This window comes from Heterodontus francisci, chromosome 11 (assembly GCF_036365525.1).
Source record: "Heterodontus francisci isolate sHetFra1 chromosome 11, sHetFra1.hap1, whole genome shotgun sequence".
In the NCBI taxonomy this organism is placed as follows: Eukaryota; Metazoa; Chordata; class Chondrichthyes; order Heterodontiformes; family Heterodontidae; genus Heterodontus; species Heterodontus francisci.
Genome location: NC_090381.1, coordinates 31,126,783 through 31,145,235, shown reverse-complemented (window position 1 = coordinate 31,145,235; position 18,453 = coordinate 31,126,783). Strand labels below are relative to the sequence as shown.

Genomic DNA, 18,453 nt, shown 5'->3' with positions numbered 1-18,453 from the left:
CACCCAGTCCCAGAGTGTGAACAGACAGTGTCTGACCCACTGTACCACCCAGTTCCAGAGTGTGAAAGGACAGTCTCTGACCCACTGTACCACCCAGTCCCAGAGTGTGAACAGACAGTGTCTGACCCACTGTACCACTCAGTCCCAGAGTGTGAAAGGACAGTCTGAGCCACTGTACCACCCAGACCGAGTGTGAAAGGACGGTGTCTGACCCACTGTACCACTCAGTCCCAGCGTGTGAAAAGACAGTGTCTGACCCACTGTACCACCCAGTCCCAGAGTGTGAAAGGACAGTGTCTGACCGACTGTCGCATCCAGTCCCAGAGTGTGAAAAGACAGTCTGACCCACTGTACCACTCAGTCCCAGAGTGTGAAAGGACAGTCTGAGCCACTGTACCACCCAGACCCAGAGTGTGAAAGGACGGTGTCTGACCCACTGTACCACTCAGTCCCAGAGTGTGAAAAGACAGTGTCTGACCCACTGTACCACCCAGTCCCAGAGTATGAAAGGACAGTGTCTGATCCACTGTACCAGCCAGTTCCAGAGTGTGAAAGGACAGTGTCTCACCCACTAAACCACCGCGTTCCAGAGTGTGAAAGGACAGTGTCAGATCCATCGTACCACCCAGTTCCAAAGTGTGAAAGGGCAGTGTTGACCCACTGCAACTCCCAGTCCCAGAGTGTGAAAGGATAGTGTCTGACCCACTGTACCACCCAGTCCCAGAGTGTAAAAGGACAGTGTCTGACCCACTGTACCACTCAGTCCCAGAGTGTAAAAGGACACTGACAAACTGCACCACCCAGTCCCAGAGTGTGAAAGGACAGTGTCTGACTCACTGTACCACCCGGTCCCAGAGTTTGAAAGGACAGTGTATGACCCACTGTACCACCAATTCCCAGAGTGTGAAAGGACAGTGTCTGACCCACTGTACCACCAATTCCCAGAGTGTGAAAGGACAGTGTCTGACCCACTGTACCACCAATTCCCAGAGTGTGAAAGGACAGTGTCTGACCCACTGTACCACCAATTCCCAGAGTGTGAAAGGACAGTGTCTGACCCACTGTGCCACCCAGTCCCAGAGTGTGAAAGGACAGTGTCTGACCCACTGTACCACCCAGTCCCAGAGTGTGAAAGGACAGTGTCTGACCCAATGTACCACCAATTCCCAGAGTGTGAAAGGACAGTGTCTGACCCACTGTGCCACCCAGTCCCAGAGTGTGAAAGGACAGTGTCTGACCCACTGTACCACCCAGTCCCAGAGTGTGAAAGGACAGTGTCTGACCCACAGTACAACCAATTCCCAGAGTGTGAAAAAACAGTGTCTGACCCACTGTCCCACCCAGTCCCAGAGTGTGAAAGGACAGTGTCTGACCCACTGTACCACCCAGTCCCAGAGTGTGGAAGTACAGTGTCTGCCCCCCTGTCGCATCCAGTCCCAGAGTGTGAAAGGACAGTGTCTGACCCACTGTCCCACTCAGTCCCAGAGTGCGAAAGGACAGTGTCTGACCCACTGAACCACCCAGTCCCAGAGTGTGAAAGGACGGTGTCTGACCCACTGTACCACTCAATCCCAGAGTGTGAAAAGACAGTGTCTGACCCACTGTACCACCCAGTCCCAGAGTCTGAAAGGACAGTGTCTGACCGCCTGTCGCATCCAGTCCCAGAGTATGAAAGGACAGTGTCTGACCTACTATCACCCAGTCCCTTGGGGTGAAAGGACAGTGTCTGATCCAATGTACCAGCCAGTTCCAGAGTGTGAAAGGACAGTGTCTAACCCACTACACCACCCAGTTCCAGAGTGTGAAAGGACAGTGTCTGACCCACTGTACCACCCAGTTCCAAAGTGTGAAAGGACAGTGTCTGATCCACTGCAACACCCAGTCCCAGAGTGTGAAAGGATAGTGTCTGACCCACTGTACCACTCAGTCCCAGAGTGTGAAAGGACAGTGTCTGACCCACTGTACCACCCAGTCCCAGAGTGTGAAAGGACAGTGTCTGACCCACTGTACCACCCAGTCCCAGAGTGTGAAAGGACAGTGTCTGACCGCCTGTCGCATCCAGTCCCAGAGTATGAAAGGACAGTGTCTGACCCACTCTCACCCAGTCCCATGGTGTGCAAGGACAGTCTCTGATCCAATGTACCAGCTAGTTCCAGTGTGTGAAAGGACAGTGTCTGACCCACTGTACCACCAATTCCCAGAGTGTGAAAAGGCAGTGTCTGACCCACTGTACCACCCAGTCCCAGAGTGTGAAAGGACAGTGTCTGACCCACTGTACCACACAGTCCCAGAGTGTGAAAGGACAGTGTCTGACCCACTGTACCACCCAGTTCCAGAGTGTGAACGGACAGTGTCTGACCCACTGTACCACCCAGTCCCAGAGTGTGAAAGGACAGTGTCTGACCCACTGTACCACCCAGTCCCAGAGTGCGAAAGGAGAGTGTCTGACACACTGTACCACCCAGTCCCAGAGTGTGAAAGGACAGTGTCTGACCCACTGTACCACCCAGTCCCAGAGTGTGAAAGGACAGTGTCTGACCGCCTGTCGCATCCAGTCCCAGAGTATGAAAGGACAGTGTCTGACCCACTCTCACCCAGTCCCATGGTGTGCAAGGACAGTCTCTGATCCAATGTACCAGCCAGTTCCAGTGTGTGAAAGGACAGTGTCTGACCCACTGTACCACCAATTCCCAGAGTGTGAAAAGGCAGTGTCTGACCCACTGTACCACCCAGTCCCAGAGTGTGAAAGGACAGTGTCTGACCCACTGTACCACACAGTCCCAGAGTGTGAAAGGACAGTGTCTGACCCACTGTACCACCCAGTTCCAGAGTGTGAATGGACAGTGTCTGACCCACTGTACCACCCAGTCCCAGAGTGTGAAAGGATAGTGTCTGACCCACTGTACCACCCAGTCCCAGAGTGCGAAAGGAGAGTGTCTGACACACTGTACCACCCAGTCCCAGAGTGTGAAAGGACAGTGTCTGACCCACTGTACCACACAGTCCAAGAGTGTGAAAGGACAGTCTGAGCCACTGTATCACCCAGTCCCATGGTGTGAAAGGACAGTGTCTGATCCACTGTACCACCCAGTCCCAGAGTGTGAAAGGACAGTGTCTGACCCACTGTTCCACCCAGTCCCAGAGTGTGAAAGGACAGTTTGAGCCACTGTACCACTCAGTCCCAGAGTGTGAAAAGACAGTGTCTGACCCACTGTACCACCCAGTCCCAGAGTGTGAAAGGACAGTGTCTGACCACCTGTTGCATTCAGTCCCAGAGTATGAAAGGACAGTGTCTGACCCACTATCACCCAGTCCCATGGTGTGAAAGGACAGTGTCTGATCCACTGTACCAGCCTGTTCCAGAGTGTGAAAGGACAGTGTCTAACCCACTATACCACCCAGTTCCAGAGTGTGAAAGGACAGTGTCAGATCCATCGTACCACCCAGTTCCAAAGTGTGAAAGGATAGTGTCTGACCCACTGCAACACCCAGTCCCAGAGTGTGAAAGGATAGTGTCTGACCCACTGTACCACCCAGTTCCAGAGTGTGAAAGGACAGTGTCAGATCCATCGTACCACCCAGTTCCAAAGTGTGAAAGGACAGTGTCTGACCCACTGTACCACTAATTCCCAGAGTGTGAAAGGACAGTGTCTGACCCACAGTGCCAACCAGTCCCAGAGTTTGAAATGACAGTCTGCCCCCCTGTCGCATCCAACCCTAGAGTGTGAAAGGACAATGTCTGACCCACTGTACCACCGAGTCCCAGAGTGTGAAAGGACAGTGTCTGACCCACTGTACCACACAGTCCCAGAGTGTGGAAGTACAGTGTCTGACCCACTGTACCACCCAGTCCCAGAGTGTGAAAGGACAGTGTCTGACCCACTGTACCACACAGTCCCAGAGTGTGAAAGGACAGTCTGAGCCACTGTATCACCCAGTCCCATGGTGTGAAAGGACAGTGTCTGATCCACTGTACCACCCAGTCCCAGAGTGTGAAAGGACAGTGTCGGACCCACTGTACCACCCAGTCCCAGAGTGTGAAAGGACAGTGTCTGACCCACTGTACCACACAGTCCCAGAGTGTGAAAGGACAGTGTCTGACCCACTGTACCACCGAGGCCCAGAATGTGAAAGGACAGTGTCTGACCCACTGTACCACACAGTCCCAGAGTGTGAACGGACAGTGTCTGACCCACTGTACCACCCAGTCCCAGAGTGTGAAAGGACAGTGTCTGACCCACTGTACCACTCAGTCCCAGAGTGTGAAAAGACAGTGTCTGACCGCCTGTCGCATCCAGTCCCAGAGTATGAAAGGACAGTGTCTGACCCACTATCACCCAGTCCCATGGTGTGAAAGGACAGTGTCTGATCCAATGTACCAGCCAGTTCCAGAGTGTGAAAGAACAGTGTCTAACCCACTACACCACCCAGTCCCAAAGTGTGAAAGGACAGTCTCTGACCCACTGTCCCACCAATTCCCAGAGTGTGAAAAGACAGTGTCTGACCCACTGTAGCACCCAGTCCCAGAGTGTGAAAGGACAGTGTCTGACCCACTGTACCACCCAGTCCCAGAGTGTGAAAGGACAGTGTCTGATCCACTGTACCACCCAGTCCCAGAGTGTGAAAGGACAGTGTCTGACCCACTGTACCACCCAGTTTCAGAGTGTGAAAGGACAGTCTCTGACCCACTGTACCACCCAGTCCCAGAGTGCGAACAGACAGTGTCTGACCCACTGTACCACCGAGGCCCAGCATCTCCTGTAAGGACTCCATTCCATTCTCCCAGTTTCTCCGTCTCCGACGCATCTGCTCTGATGATGCTACCTTCCATGACGGTGCTTCTGATATGACCTCCTTTTTCCTCAACCGAGGATTTCCCCCCACTGTGGTTGACAGGGCCCTCAACCGTGTCTGACCCATTCCCCGCACCTCTACCCTCACCCCTTCCCCTCCCTCCCAGAACCGTGACAGAGTTCCCCTTGTCCTCACTTTTCATCCCATCAGCCTCCATATCCAAAGGATCATCCTCCGCCATTTTCGCCACCTCCAGCGTGATGCCACTACCAGTCGCATCTTCCCCTCCCTTCCCCTGTCAGCATTCCGAAGGGATCGTTCCCTCCGCGACACCCTGGTCCACTCCTCCATTACCCCCACCACCTCGTCCCCGTCCCAGGGCACCTTCCCTTGCAATCGCAGGAGGTGTAATACCTGCCCATTTACCTCCTCTCTCATCACTATCCCAGGCCCCAAACACTCCTTTCAGGTGAAGCAGCGATTTACTTGTACTTCTTTCAATGTAGTATACTGTATTCGCTGCTCACAGTGTGGTCTCCTCTACATTGGGGAGACCAAGCGCAGACTGGGTGACCGCTTTGCGGAACATCTCCGCTCAGTCCGCAAGCAGGACCCTGAGCTTCCGGTTGCTTGCCATTTCAACACTCCCCCCTGCTCTCATGCTCACATCTCTGTCCTGGGATTGCTGCAGTGTTCCAGTGAACATCAACGCAAGCTCGAGGAACAGCATCTCATCTACCGATTAGGCACACTACAGCCTGCCGGACTGAACATTGAGTTCAATAATTTCAGAGCATGACAGCCCCCCACTTTACTTTTATTTTTAGTCATTTTTAGTTATTTTTTCTTCCTTTTTTTTTTTGCATTCCTTTTTACATTTTTTACAATCTTTTTTTGCATTTATTTCATTTCATCTTAGTTTGTTCAGTTTGCTTACCCACTGTTTTTTTCAGGTTGTTTTTCTTCAGGTTTGCACTTGCTGCTGTTCAATATTCAGTGTATTTACACCTAATCTGTACTGATGCTTTGTCTTTCAACACACCATTAACATATTGTTTGCCTTTGCTCCGTGACCTTTTGGTCAGCTATGTGGCCTGGTCCAATCTGCACCTTCTCCTTTGTTATCTCTTGCCCAACCCCCACCTCACTTGTTTATAATCTGTGACTTTTCTAATATTTGTCAGTTCCGAAGAAGGGTCACTGACCCGAAACGTTAACTCTGCTTCTCTTTCCACAGATGCTGCCAGACCTGCTGAGTGAATCCAGCATTTCTTGTTTTTGTTTCAGATTTCCAGCATCCGCAGTATTTTGCTTTTATTTTAGTGTGAAAGGACAGTGTCTGACCCACTGTACCACCCAGTCCCAGAATGTGAAAGCACAGTGTCTGACCCACTGTACCACTAATTCCCAGAGTGTGAAAGGACAGTGTCTGACCCACAGTGCCAACCAGTCCCAGAGTTTGAAGTGACAGTCTGCCCCCCTGTCGCATCCAATCCTAGAATGTGAAAGGACAATGTCTGACCCACTGTACCACCGAGTCCCAGAGTGTGAAAGGACAGTGTCTGACCCACTGTACCACACAGTCCCAGAGTGTGGAAGTACAGTGTCTGACCCACTGTACCACCCAGTCCCAGAGTGTGAAAGGACAGTGTCTGACCCACTGTACCACACAGTCCCAGAGTGTGAAAGGACAGTCTGAGCCACTGTATCACCCAGTCCCATGGTGTGAAAGGACAGTGTCTGATCCACTGTACCACCCAGTCCCAGAGTGTGAAAGGACAGTGTCTGACCCACTGTTCTACCCAGTCCCAGAGTGTGAAAGGACAGTCTCTGACCCACCGTACCACCCAGTCCCAGATTGTGAAAGGACAGTGTCTGACCCACTGTACCACACAGTCCCAGAGTGTGAAAGGACAGTCTGACCCACTGTACCACTCAGTCCCAGAGTGCGAAAGGACAGTGTCTGACCCACTGTACCACTCAGTCCCAGAGTGTGAAAAGACAGTGTTTGACCCACTGTACCACCCAGTCCCAGAGTGTGAAAGGACAGTGTCTGACCACCTGTCGCATTCAGTCCCAGAGTATGAAAGGACAGTGTCTGACCCACTATCACCCATTCCCATGGTGTGAAAGGACAGTGTCTGATCCACTGTACCAGCCAGTTCCAGAGTGTGAAAGGACAGTGTCTAACCCACTATACCACCCAGTTCCAAAGTGTGAAAGGATAGTGTCTGACCCACTGCAACACCCAGTCCCAGAGTGTGAAAGGATAGTTTCTGACCCACTGTACCACCCAGTCCCAGAGTGTGAAAGGACAGTGTCTGACCCACTGTACCACCCAGTCCCAGAGTGTGAAAGGACAGTGTCTGACCCACTGTACCACTAATTCCCAGAGTGTGAAAGGACAGTGTCTGACCCACAGTGCCAACCAGTCCCAGAGTTTGAAATGACAGTCTGCCCCCCTGTCGCATCCAATCCTAGAGTGTGAAAGGACAATGTCTGACCCACTGTACCACCGAGTCCCAGAGTGTGAAAGGACAGTGTCTGACCCACTGTACCACACAGTCCCAGAGTGTGGAAGTACAGTGTCTGACCCACTGTACCACCCAGTCCCAGAGTGTGAAAGGACAGTGTCTGACCCACTGTACCACCCAGTCCCAGAGTGTGAAAGGACAGTGTCTGACCCACTGTACCACACATTCCCAGAGTGTGAAAGGACAGTCTGAGCCACTGCATCACCCAGTCCCATGGTGTGAAAGGACAGTGTCTGATCCACTGTACCACCCAGTCCCAGAGTGTGAAAGGACAGTGTCTGACCCACTGTTCCACCCAGTCCCAGAGTGTGAAAGGACAGTCTCTGACCCACTATACCACCCAGTCCCAGATTGTGAAAGGGCAGTGTCTGACCCACTGTACCACCCAGTCCCACAGTGTGAAAGGACAGTCTGACCCACTGTACCACTCAGTCCCAGAGTGCGAAAGGACAGTGTCTGACCCACTGTACCACCCAGTCCCAGAGTGTGAAGGGACAGTTTGAGCCACTGTACCACCCAGTCCCAGAGTGTGAAAGGACGGTGTCTGACCCACTGTTCCACTCAGTCCCAGAGTGTGAAAAAACAGTGTCTGACCCACTGTACCACCCAGTCCCAGGGTGTGAAAGGACAGTGTCTGACCCAATGTACCACCCAGTCCCAGAGTGTGTAAGGACAGTGTCTGACCCACTGTACCACCCAGTCCCAGAGTGTGAAAGGACAGTCTGAGTCACTGTACCACCCAGACCCAGACTGTGAAAGGACGGTGTCTGACACACTGTACCACCCAGTCCCAGATTGTGATAGGACAGTGTCTGACCCACTGTACCACCCAGTCCCAGAGTGTGAAAGGACAGTGTCTGACCCACTGTACCACCCATTCCCAGAGTGTGAAAGGACAGTGTCTGACCCACTGTACCACCCAGTCCCTGAGTGTGAAAGGACAGTGTTTGACCCACTGTACCACCCAGTCCCTGAGTGTGAAAGGACAGTGTCTGACCCACTGTACCACCCAGTCCCTGACTGTGAAAGGACAGTGTTTGACCCACTGTACCACCCAGTCCCTGAGTGTGAAAGGACAGTGTCTGACCCACTGTACCACCCCGTCCCAGAGTGTGAAAGGACAGTGTTTGACCCACTGTACCACCCAATCCCAGATTGTGAAAGGACAGTGTTTGACTCACTGTACCACCCGGTGCCTGAGTGTGAAAGGACAGTGTTTGACCCACTGTACCATCCAGTCCCTGAGTGTGAAAGGACAGTGTTTGACCCACAGTACCACCCAGTCCCAGAGTGTGCAAGGACAGTGTTTGACCCACTGTACCACCCAATTCCAGATTGTGAAAGAACAGTGTTTGACCCACTGTACCACCCAGTCCCTGAGTGTGAAAGGACAGTGTTTGACCCACTGTACCATCCAGTCCCAGAGTGTGAAAGGACAGTGTCTGACCCACTGTACCACCCAGTCCCAGAGTGTGAAAGGACAGTGTCTGACCCACTGTACCACCCAATCCCAGATTGTGAAAGGACAGTGTTTGACCCACTGTACCACCCAATCCCAGATTGTGAAAGGACAGTGTTTGACCCACAGTACCACCCAGTCCCAGAGTGTGCAAGGACAGTGTTTGACCCACTGTACCACCCAATTCCAGATTGTGAAAGAACAGTGTTTGACCCACTGTACCACCCAGTCCCTGAGTGTGAAAGGACAGTGTTTGACCCACTGTACCATCCAGTCCCAGAGTGTGAAAGGACAGTGTCTGACCCACTGTACCACCCAGTCCCAGAGTGTGAAAGGACAGTGTCTGACCCACTGTACCACCCAATCCCAGATTGTGAAAGGACAGTGTTTGACCCACTGTACCACCCAGTCCCAGAATGTGAAAGGAAAGTGTCTGACCCACTGTACCTCCCAGTCCCAGAGTGTGAAAGGACAGTGTCTGACCCACTGTACCACCCAGTCCCAGAGTGTGGACGGACAGTGTCTGCCCCATTCACCCTCAACCAGTATTTTATAAAATGCTGTGTTAAAATATTGTGTGATGGTCCAGTGGATAGTGTCACAGTTTCCATCTTATGCTCATCGGAACAGCAGGAGGCCATTTAGCGCCTGGAGCCTGTTCTGCTATTCAACTAGATCCTGGCTCATCTAATTCCCAGCTCCATTTACCCACCTTGGTTCCCTAACCCTTTACTGCCTTTTCTAGCACAAATCTATCAATCTCAGTCTCAACATTTTCAATTGACCCCTTGGCTCAATAGCTTTTGAAGGAAAGTCTTCAAGATTTCTAATACCCATCCTGTTCAGGATGGCCATGAATGTGTGACACAGTTTCCATCTTCCTGTTCAGTGTGGGTCACAGATGGTGGAAGACCATGGAAAGAAAGAATTGTACAAATGTTGGGTTTTGCTCAGAACTTCGTAAATAGAGGGATAGAGTACAAAAGCACGGAAGTTTATGGTTGAACCTTTCTAAAATCCTGGTTGGCCTCAACTATGTGTTGTGTCCAATTCTTGGTACCACACATTGGGAAGAATGTGAAGGTTTTGGAGAAAGTGCAGAAAAGATTTACGAGAATAGTTTTAAGGATGAGGGACTTCAGTTATGAGGATGGATTAGAGAAGCCAGGGCTGTTCCCTTGGGCAAGAGAAGATTTGGTCATGGTTTTCAAAATCATGATGGGTCTGGATCGAGTAGATAGAGAGAAACTGTTCCCATTGGCGGAGGGTTGAGAACCACAGGACACAGGTTTAAGGTGAATGGCAAAAAAAACAGAGGTGGCATGAGAAAACATCGTGTTAAGCAGTGAGTGGTTAGGATCTGGAATGCTCTGCCTGAAAGTGTGGTGGAGGTAAGTGGAGGTGGCTTTCAAAAGATAATTGGATAAGCAGCTGAAGAGAAAAAAAATTGCAAAGCCAAAGGCCAGTGAAAGGAGCTAGCTGAGTTGCTCTTTCACAGAGCCAGCATGGACAGGATGGGCTGAATGGGCTTCTTCTGTGCTGTAACTATTCTATGATTCTATGATTGCTGTCAGCTGCTGAATTTCCCTCTGTAATAATAAACGGGTGGAAATCACAGACTGATGAGCACAGAAGTGGAAACACCAAAATGTCCAGTTATTGCTGCCTCATTGGAAATCTTTTTCCATTGCAGATTTTCCCGAAATCTATCGCCTTGGTCGTTGTCAGGCCCCACAGTGAGTCAGCTTTGATTTCCACATTGATCACCCAGCGATTCGCAAGGTAGCATGGATAATCATTCTTCACTCTCTCCGGCCGATATCAGTCTCAGTACAATGATATCCCCTCTGTGTCTGCCTGAATTGTTTGTATGTACTGAATTTACTATTAACAGACATGCTGCAACATGGATCTCATTCTGTTTCCCTCTATCATTCAATAAACTCTACCGCTATCAATAATTTCAGTCTACTCATTTTGTAAATGTGAAGTTTAGGAACTACGAGAAGGTGCACAGGTAACACCAGATGGACGGGGACATAGCTGATCCTTATTCAGTGCTACACCCTGCATTCAAATACAGCCCAGACAGATACAATGAAATCTCCTCTGGGTGACCACAGTTGTGTTTAGATTCAGTCACATTCCTGTACCTTTAAATGCTTCAATAAAGAACCAGCAAAATGCACATGGAGAAATCCTTCACCTACTGTGACCTCTGGGTACTGTGGTATTACTTTAATGGGCATATCTAAAATGGTAGTCCATCACCAGACAGGATGTGATGTACAGATCATTATGATCTCTAGGCAGTTGTTGGAAGCAGCTCCAGAGATTAGTCAATTAATAAATCTGGAATTAAAAGCTAGTTTAAAGGTGAGCATGAAACCATTGTCGATGGTTGTAAAAACTCATCTGGTTCACTAATGTCCTTTAAGGAAGGAAATCTGCTGTCCTTACCTGGTCTGGCCTACATGTAACTCCAGACCCACAGCAAGAGTTGACTCTTAACTTCCCTCTGAAATGGCCTAGCAAGCCCCCCAGTGCAAGGGCAATTAGGGATGGGCAATAAATGCTGGCCTTGCCAGTGACGCCCACATCCCTCAAAAAAAAAAAATCACCAATCTTGTCTCTGTGATTGGTATGTTTGTGTTAAGCAAGAAAACACAACACCAGGATGGGCGTAGAGGGGGTTAAATATTCAAAAATAGAGTAACCCAATCCCCAATCCACATCTGGATTAAATGGAGGTGTGTTTTGGGATGGGCGATTAACCTGCTCTCCAGGGGACCTAATTTAAATATCTTAATGAGGCTGCAAGCTTCAGATTTTATAGAGTCATAGAGAGTAACAGCACTGAAACAGGCCATTCGGCCCACCAAGTCTGTGCCGCCCAACAACCACCCATTTATACTAATCCTACATTTAATCCCATATTCCCTACCACATCCCCGCCTTCCCTCAATTCTCCTACCACCTACCTACACTAGGGGCAATTTACAATTTTAGCTATGTTTTAAATCTAATCTGCAAGCTCAGGAAACCAGGCAGCTCAAGGAAGCTGAGAAGGGCCAGTGCCTGCAGCTAAGTAATTTTCCAGCACTGCTTGTGGGCCAAATGGAGCAGGAGTGTTACCCTACTCCCACTCCAGCACCATCCCACCGTCAGCCTCCCAAGCTAGCCAGATTTCCACTCTCCACTATTGGAATCCTTTCATGCATGCCCCTAATCTCCATCATCTCGAAAACATCCCAGACCCTGCACCCCTGAGCTGTACAGTCTCCCGCAAACAGACCCAATCCCTGCGGAACAGCTTCAACACCCCCCCCCCCCCTACCCCTGACAGTCAGAGGGCTGTGGGTGGTCAGGCCCCTGCTGAACCCCAGGCTACTGATGACCCTCTTTTGTCAAAAGCACAGGATAGTCATGGCAACATCTGGTGGAGATGCCACAGACCATGAGCAGCCTTGAGCAGATGATGGGGGAGTCCATCCAAGCCATGACAGCTGCCGTGTCCCAGGCATTTAAATGCATGGCTTCATCCATGGAGAGGATGGCGGCCTTCTTAGGGAGCCAGATTCTATTAATTCATGCTGACCTGCAATCCCTCACCACGGCCATGACATCCAATCAGCAGTGGCTAGGCGAGAGAGGGAACAGGGGCATGGAGACTGTCTCTGCCCCTGGTCCTTCCCGGGAGAGCAGAGAGGTTCAAATGAGACTTGAGATGAAGGAGACGAGCCTGCATGCCATAGCTGGGGTCCACCCTCCAGGTGATGCCAATGTGGACACCGGCCCCTCCACCCCTCGGCCAGTGAGTTAAGCTCCAGCAGCCAGGACGTCCTCCCATGCGCCTTTCCTGCTGCAAGTCCTCTGCGTCCTCATCGTCCAAGGAGGAGTCCTGTTCACGTCTCTCCTCATCCTGCAAGGCCTTCCCCCTATTTAGTGCATAGTTGTGCAGAGCACAACAAACAGCAACTGTCCGAGCTACCCTTTCCGGTGCGTACCCGTTCTATCCAGGCAGCGGAAGCACAATTTCAGCATGCCGAGGCAGGCATTGTATCTCTCTCTGATTCACTGGTGAGGTCTCTCACCGGCATCAGGAGCCATGTCTGCAAGGGATAGCCCTTATCTCCAAGAAGCCACCCCTTGATCCGAGCCAGTTCATTGAACGGCAACGGCGCCTGGGACTGGTGTAAGATGAAGGCTTCGTGGCAGCTGCATGGAAAGCAGGTACCGATTTGCATAAAGTGCTTACGGTGATCACATACTAGCTGCATGTTGAGGGAGTGGAAGCCCTTATGGTTTACTTATGCAGCTGGTCACCCAACGGGAGCCTTGATGACCACATGGGTGAGTCTATGACCCCTTACATTTGTGGGAATCCTGTGATGGAGCCAAATCCGATGGCCCTCTGGGCCTGGCTTTCAGGTCCTGACGCGAACATAGTCACCAGCCCTCCGGTACAGAGCATCGAGGATCTTCCTGATGCAGCAGTGCACTGCTGACTGTGTCACCCCATGTAGGTCGCCGCTGGGTCCCTGAAATGATGCAGAAATTAAGAGCCACTGTCACTTTGAGGGCTACAGGCATAGGATGTTCATCGAAGCCCCTGGGCTGCAGGTCATCCTTCATCAGGGCACTAAAATATGTCACCGCCTCTTTCGACATCCGCAGTCGCCTCTGACACTGGCGCTCAGACATCTGCAGGTATGTCATGCGGGGCTGTAGATGCGTGGCGTTCTATAGTGGCGGGTTCGCCTCGGGGGCTGTTGCTGATCACGACCGGGGCTTCTACGTGGGCTGCACCTGTCTCTTGGTTCTGCCTGCGGTGCATATGGCTCCTCACGATAAGTAGATCAATGAATACAGGGTGCACCATTTCCATTTCCAAGTTGTAATTAAACTCGGTTCCTTCACTTCTTCAAAGGTACCTAACAGGGTAAAGAATGATGTTGACTGGTACATCAGCTGCTTTCATGCATCAACTATATGGCGTGGCATGGCATTGCCTATCTTAGCTTCCACTAAGAGTGGCACAGTATGACCACATTCAGATTGTAGGAGTTGCATCAAGTGGCCCACCAGCCACATTACCTTTAAACACCTACTATTAATGGCACACTCCCCATACAAAGGGCTCCTGGAGTAACATTGTTCCTTCACTCCCACAAACAGTCAAGGGCGCAGAGTGCCCCCCTTTACAAAGGGAGTATACGTGGTGCCTCCCTTCATGCCTGCAGAGTCATGCCCCCGGTTCTACCATCCCCCTCCCACCTCCCTAGACCAATGCAGAGTTCAGACCCATCTCGCAACACTAACCTTCACAGGCTCCGAGCACTGCAACTTCTGTCCCGCTGGCTTTTATTAGTCGGGAACAGGAAGGCACGTCAGAGACACCTGTTCACCTGATAGTATGAAAGTGTTTGAGAAGTTGCAGCGGGATGCACAATGCTGCAAGGTAAGTAGCTGTTTGCATATTTAAATTGGGCTCCTATCGCCGAGCGACGGGGGGCCACCACGAGGCCTTGTCGCTGCCGCCAATATGGGGCCAGGCCGTCCCGGCGCAGGGAGCCTGGCGGGCCTCTCCTGGAGGCATTTTCCAGCACCCACCCCCACTCCCCCCACCACAACCCCCGACGTCGGGGGGGTCTGTAAAATTCAGTCCAGTGTCTTCAATCAATTCCATCTGGGATTGTGACCTGTTGTCCTATCACTAATTTTGAAAGCATGACTATCGTGCACCTCTTTCATCCTTCCCTGTTGCTCCAAAAGAGCGTCCCTAACTTCAGGGTAGATTATTTTCACAGGGGTCAGCTTTGTTTTGGATGCCTTTGCACTGGCACAGTCTGAGCTGGAGATGCTGTAGACTGGGCTGTAACAGGCTGTACCTCTTCCTCAGGCTCTCCTTTAGGTATCCTGAAACCATCTTCCGGCCACAGTATGAGGAAAAGTTACAGATCATTCTGACACCATGTGCTTCTTTGGGCTCACTTGCTTCAGGGCCTTTCCGAGTCGGTGTCTGAAGCCTGGAGGGAGCTGGTGCTGCTTGACTCTGCCTAATGCCATGCATCATTATCAGGCTCAAATCCTTGCACCCCTGTAGTCCAGGGATAACAGGTACAGCCATTTGGACAATGTAAAAAAGTTGGGATTTACGATCTGAATCATTGTATTTTCATTTAATCTTGATGGATCCTAAACACAGGATTGAGAATCCATTGTAAGCAGTTAGTTGGGCGTTTGTCCACATCACCATGGCTCACCAGTTACCTGGATATGTGCCTTTTCAGATGCATTGAGGTAAAATATTTGCACTGGCACCCTTGTCCGCCTTCACCCAGAGCACCTGCGTGCCCTCCTTTTTCGACATAGAACACGAATAGATGCAAACGCCTCTAGTGGAGTGATCGAATCAATGCATTCGGTGACATTGACAATATAAAATTGTCTCGCCCACTTGAACTTGGATTCTCACCATCACCATCACTAGTCTTACCATCATCCGTAATCTCGTGGATGCATCAGTTGTGATGTGAGGTGGGACCACTAATCTTGTTCACTGCTTTCCAATTATAAGGAAAAGAAATGAGCACATACAGGCTTTCTTAGGTTTAAAGAAGAAAAGTGAAATTTATTAAAACTTAAACTTAAACTCTAATTCTTAGTCTGAGACTTTCTTTGGAAAGTTAGGAGACCCAGGGAATGAAGTAAATGGATTTTCCCTAGCTGAGGCTCAGCGAGTCGACCCAGTATTGCAAGAGTTAGCACAGGCTGTCCAGTCTGAAAGTGAAGCAGAGGGAGTCCCTGATTGCTACTATTTGAAGAATGAGGTACTGATGAGGAAATGGAGCCCTCCTCACAGACCTAAGAGCAACGAGTGGACAGTAGTTCACCAGCTCATGGTGCCACAGAGGTACTGGGGAGAAAAATTAAGAAGGGCCCACGAGACTACAATGGCTGTACATACCGGTATATGAAAACCCGCATAAGACAGCAGTTTGACTGGCTAAAACTCCACAAAGATGTGGTGGAGTACTGCAGGAATTGCCACCTGTGCCAGATTGAGGGGAAACCCCAACCTACAGTTAAACATGCAGTCCTAAGACCTGTACTGTGTTAGAAGGACCCTCCAGCAGAGGGCTGGTGAAATGTAAGGATCCCCCACCTAGAACAAAAGGGGACAGGCAGGCACACGGCTGGCAAAAGTTAAGAAAGAGAAGGGGAATAAGTGACCAAGAGGGCAGGTTAAGGGAAGTCCAGGAGGAATCCCGGATGAAAACCCCGACCGTCTGGTCAGCCAACCCAGGAAAATGTGAAAAATTAGACCCCACATCCTCCTATGTAAATTCAGACTCTAGAAGCACCCCACCAGAGTTGCTATAGCATTTACAGGAACCTGCAGAGACAAAGAGAGACCTGCAGGGGGCAGAGAACCTGTGAGGGTGATGCCTCACCTAGTCAAAGTGCCACAGGAGCTTCCCGTCAAGTCTGCGCGCATTCCTGCAGGCAGGAATGTCCTAGAGAACAAAGGGGAGATTAACAAAGAATCCTCCCCCACAGTCAGAGGAAAAGAGAACCACCTATCCCTTGAAGGCAAAAGCCTTTGCATGACTCAACAAAGCACTGAGAGAGAGAGTTCAGGATAGACCTGCCCACCACTAACTCTCCTGAAAAGAAAATGACTTCAACAGGAACAAAACCCTAGGCATTCATGGCAATGGGCAAACTGAAGAAAAGCTTTCCCAAAGAACCACATGGCTACTGGGATGCCAAAAAAGGGGAAATTAAAGCAGTACTGGCACCCAGAAAAGACGATTTTAATAAGCTTTAAAAGGTATGAATGGAAATGATGAGAAAAATGTATGGTTTTTCTTTCTGCATCATATTTCTCTCAAACCTTTAATGAAATGTGCCGTTTTTTCAAATTGCATTTCAGTCTCTTGGGTGTGGAGGTTTCATGCAGGCACCCACCTGCCAAGAATGAGGCACATAATTTTGCCACATGGACATTAAACTTCAAATTATTGCTGTGAAGGAAAGAGGGCCTATCACAAGGAATTGCCAGGCCCCTTTTGCTGGAAAGGCCTTTTCTGCATACTAGCAGACAGTATTGGAACAAAGGAACCATCTCTGCTTCCCCAATACACAAAAGATGTGGTTAGACCAGTTTAGTCACATGACTAACTGACTGTTGGAGTTTTTTGAATTTGAACTTGCCACAGAGAATTTGAACTCAGAAAGTTGTTAGCTCCTGGACTGAAAAGACCTCTCTCCTGTCTGCTCTTATCTCACTCTCACCAGCTTCGGAAACCATTGAAGACATATGAACCCCAAGGGAGAAAAGTCTCCTCCAGTGAACAAGGTTTAAGAAGAATACTGGGCCCCAACGAAGATCAAGACTACCTACAATCAAGGACCCTACAGCGAGCTCGAAGAACAGTAAAAAAAACGTTCTTTAGATATTGCCTCAAACCTCTCTACTTTATTTTTCTTTTGCTCTTTTCTGTCTCTATTTGCATGTGCTTATCACGTATGTATGCTAGCATGGGATACGGTGTGTATCTATAGGCATTAACCGAATTAGAGTTTAAATTTTAATAAATTTCACTTTTCTTCTTTAAACCTAAGAAAGCCTGTTTGTGCTCATTTCTTTTCCTTATAATTGGAAAGCAGTGAACAAGGATTCAACAAGGGGGAGCTCAAAACACGGTGTGTATAAAAATTAAAACCCTGTGCAACAAGAGCAGGTGAAGGCTGAGAAAGACCCCGAGACACCTTTCTCACCTGGTCATAACAGTCTGATAGGGCAGACATGGAGAAAATGTTTTCACTTGTCGGGTTTCCAAAACTAGGGGCAGTAAATATAAGATAGTCACCAATAAAGAATTCAGGATAAGCTTCTTCACCCAGAGAATAGTGAGAATATAACTTCACTACCACAAGGAGTAATTGTGGAAAACAAGCATAAATGCATTTAAGGGAAAGCTAGATAAGCAGATGAGGGAGAAATGAATAGAGGGACATTGTAGTAAAAAGCTCTGAAAGGGTTTATGTTTGAGATAATGTAAGGAATACCTCTGACCAAGATGATGTAAGAGATCACATGTGAGAGAGACTGGAGGGAGATGCAGTGTGGCTTCAGAGAAGTCACACAGACTAGTGTAGAGCCATACACAGTTAGAATGTAATAGAGTTAATGTTCAAAGTACTGAAGACTCAATAATCTCTCTAGCTAGACTATCCAAGTATACTAAAGGGTCAGCAGACAAATAAAACATACAATATTGTAAACAGCAGTGGAATGGTGAACAGTGGTGGTTTTTACCATGCAACACCCAGAAGAATTTGAAGAAATACCTTGAAGAAGGCTGTCCTGAAAAAGGCGCCAAAACTGCAGAACTCGAGAAGAGGCTGTATAAAGCTTCAGAGCTACTCCATGGATAAAGGAGGCATGGAGAGTTGGGGCTTGTAGAGGCATTCAGGCTGCGCCACAGAGGCGGGTCCTCTGTGAAAAAAAAGTTCATGTCCAGCGATCTCAGGCTTTGAGTCTGAGAAACAAGCAACAATTGGGGATCTGGTGAGCTATCCGTAAAGATAAAAATTTTGTTCCGACTGGCACTAGGCAGGCAGCAGCGGGAAAATCAAAACTTCTTCGTGAGGGCT

The 18,453-nt window shown here is 49.7% G+C and overlaps 1 protein-coding gene across 1 annotated transcript in view; it reads left to right on the top strand.

Moving 5' to 3' along the window:
* The window catches only part of LOC137375170 (serotransferrin-B-like), a 54,853-nt gene extending 44,105 nt beyond the window's left edge, over positions 1 to 10,748 (top strand). The window contains exon 10 of the mRNA XM_068041921.1: positions 10,481 to 10,748. Within this exon, the coding sequence (XP_067898022.1) occupies positions 10,481 to 10,527 (47 nt within the window). The 3' untranslated portion in view covers positions 10,528 to 10,748. The remainder of the gene's footprint in view (positions 1 to 10,480) is intronic.
* Positions 10,749 to 18,453: the final 7,705 nt, after the last annotated feature.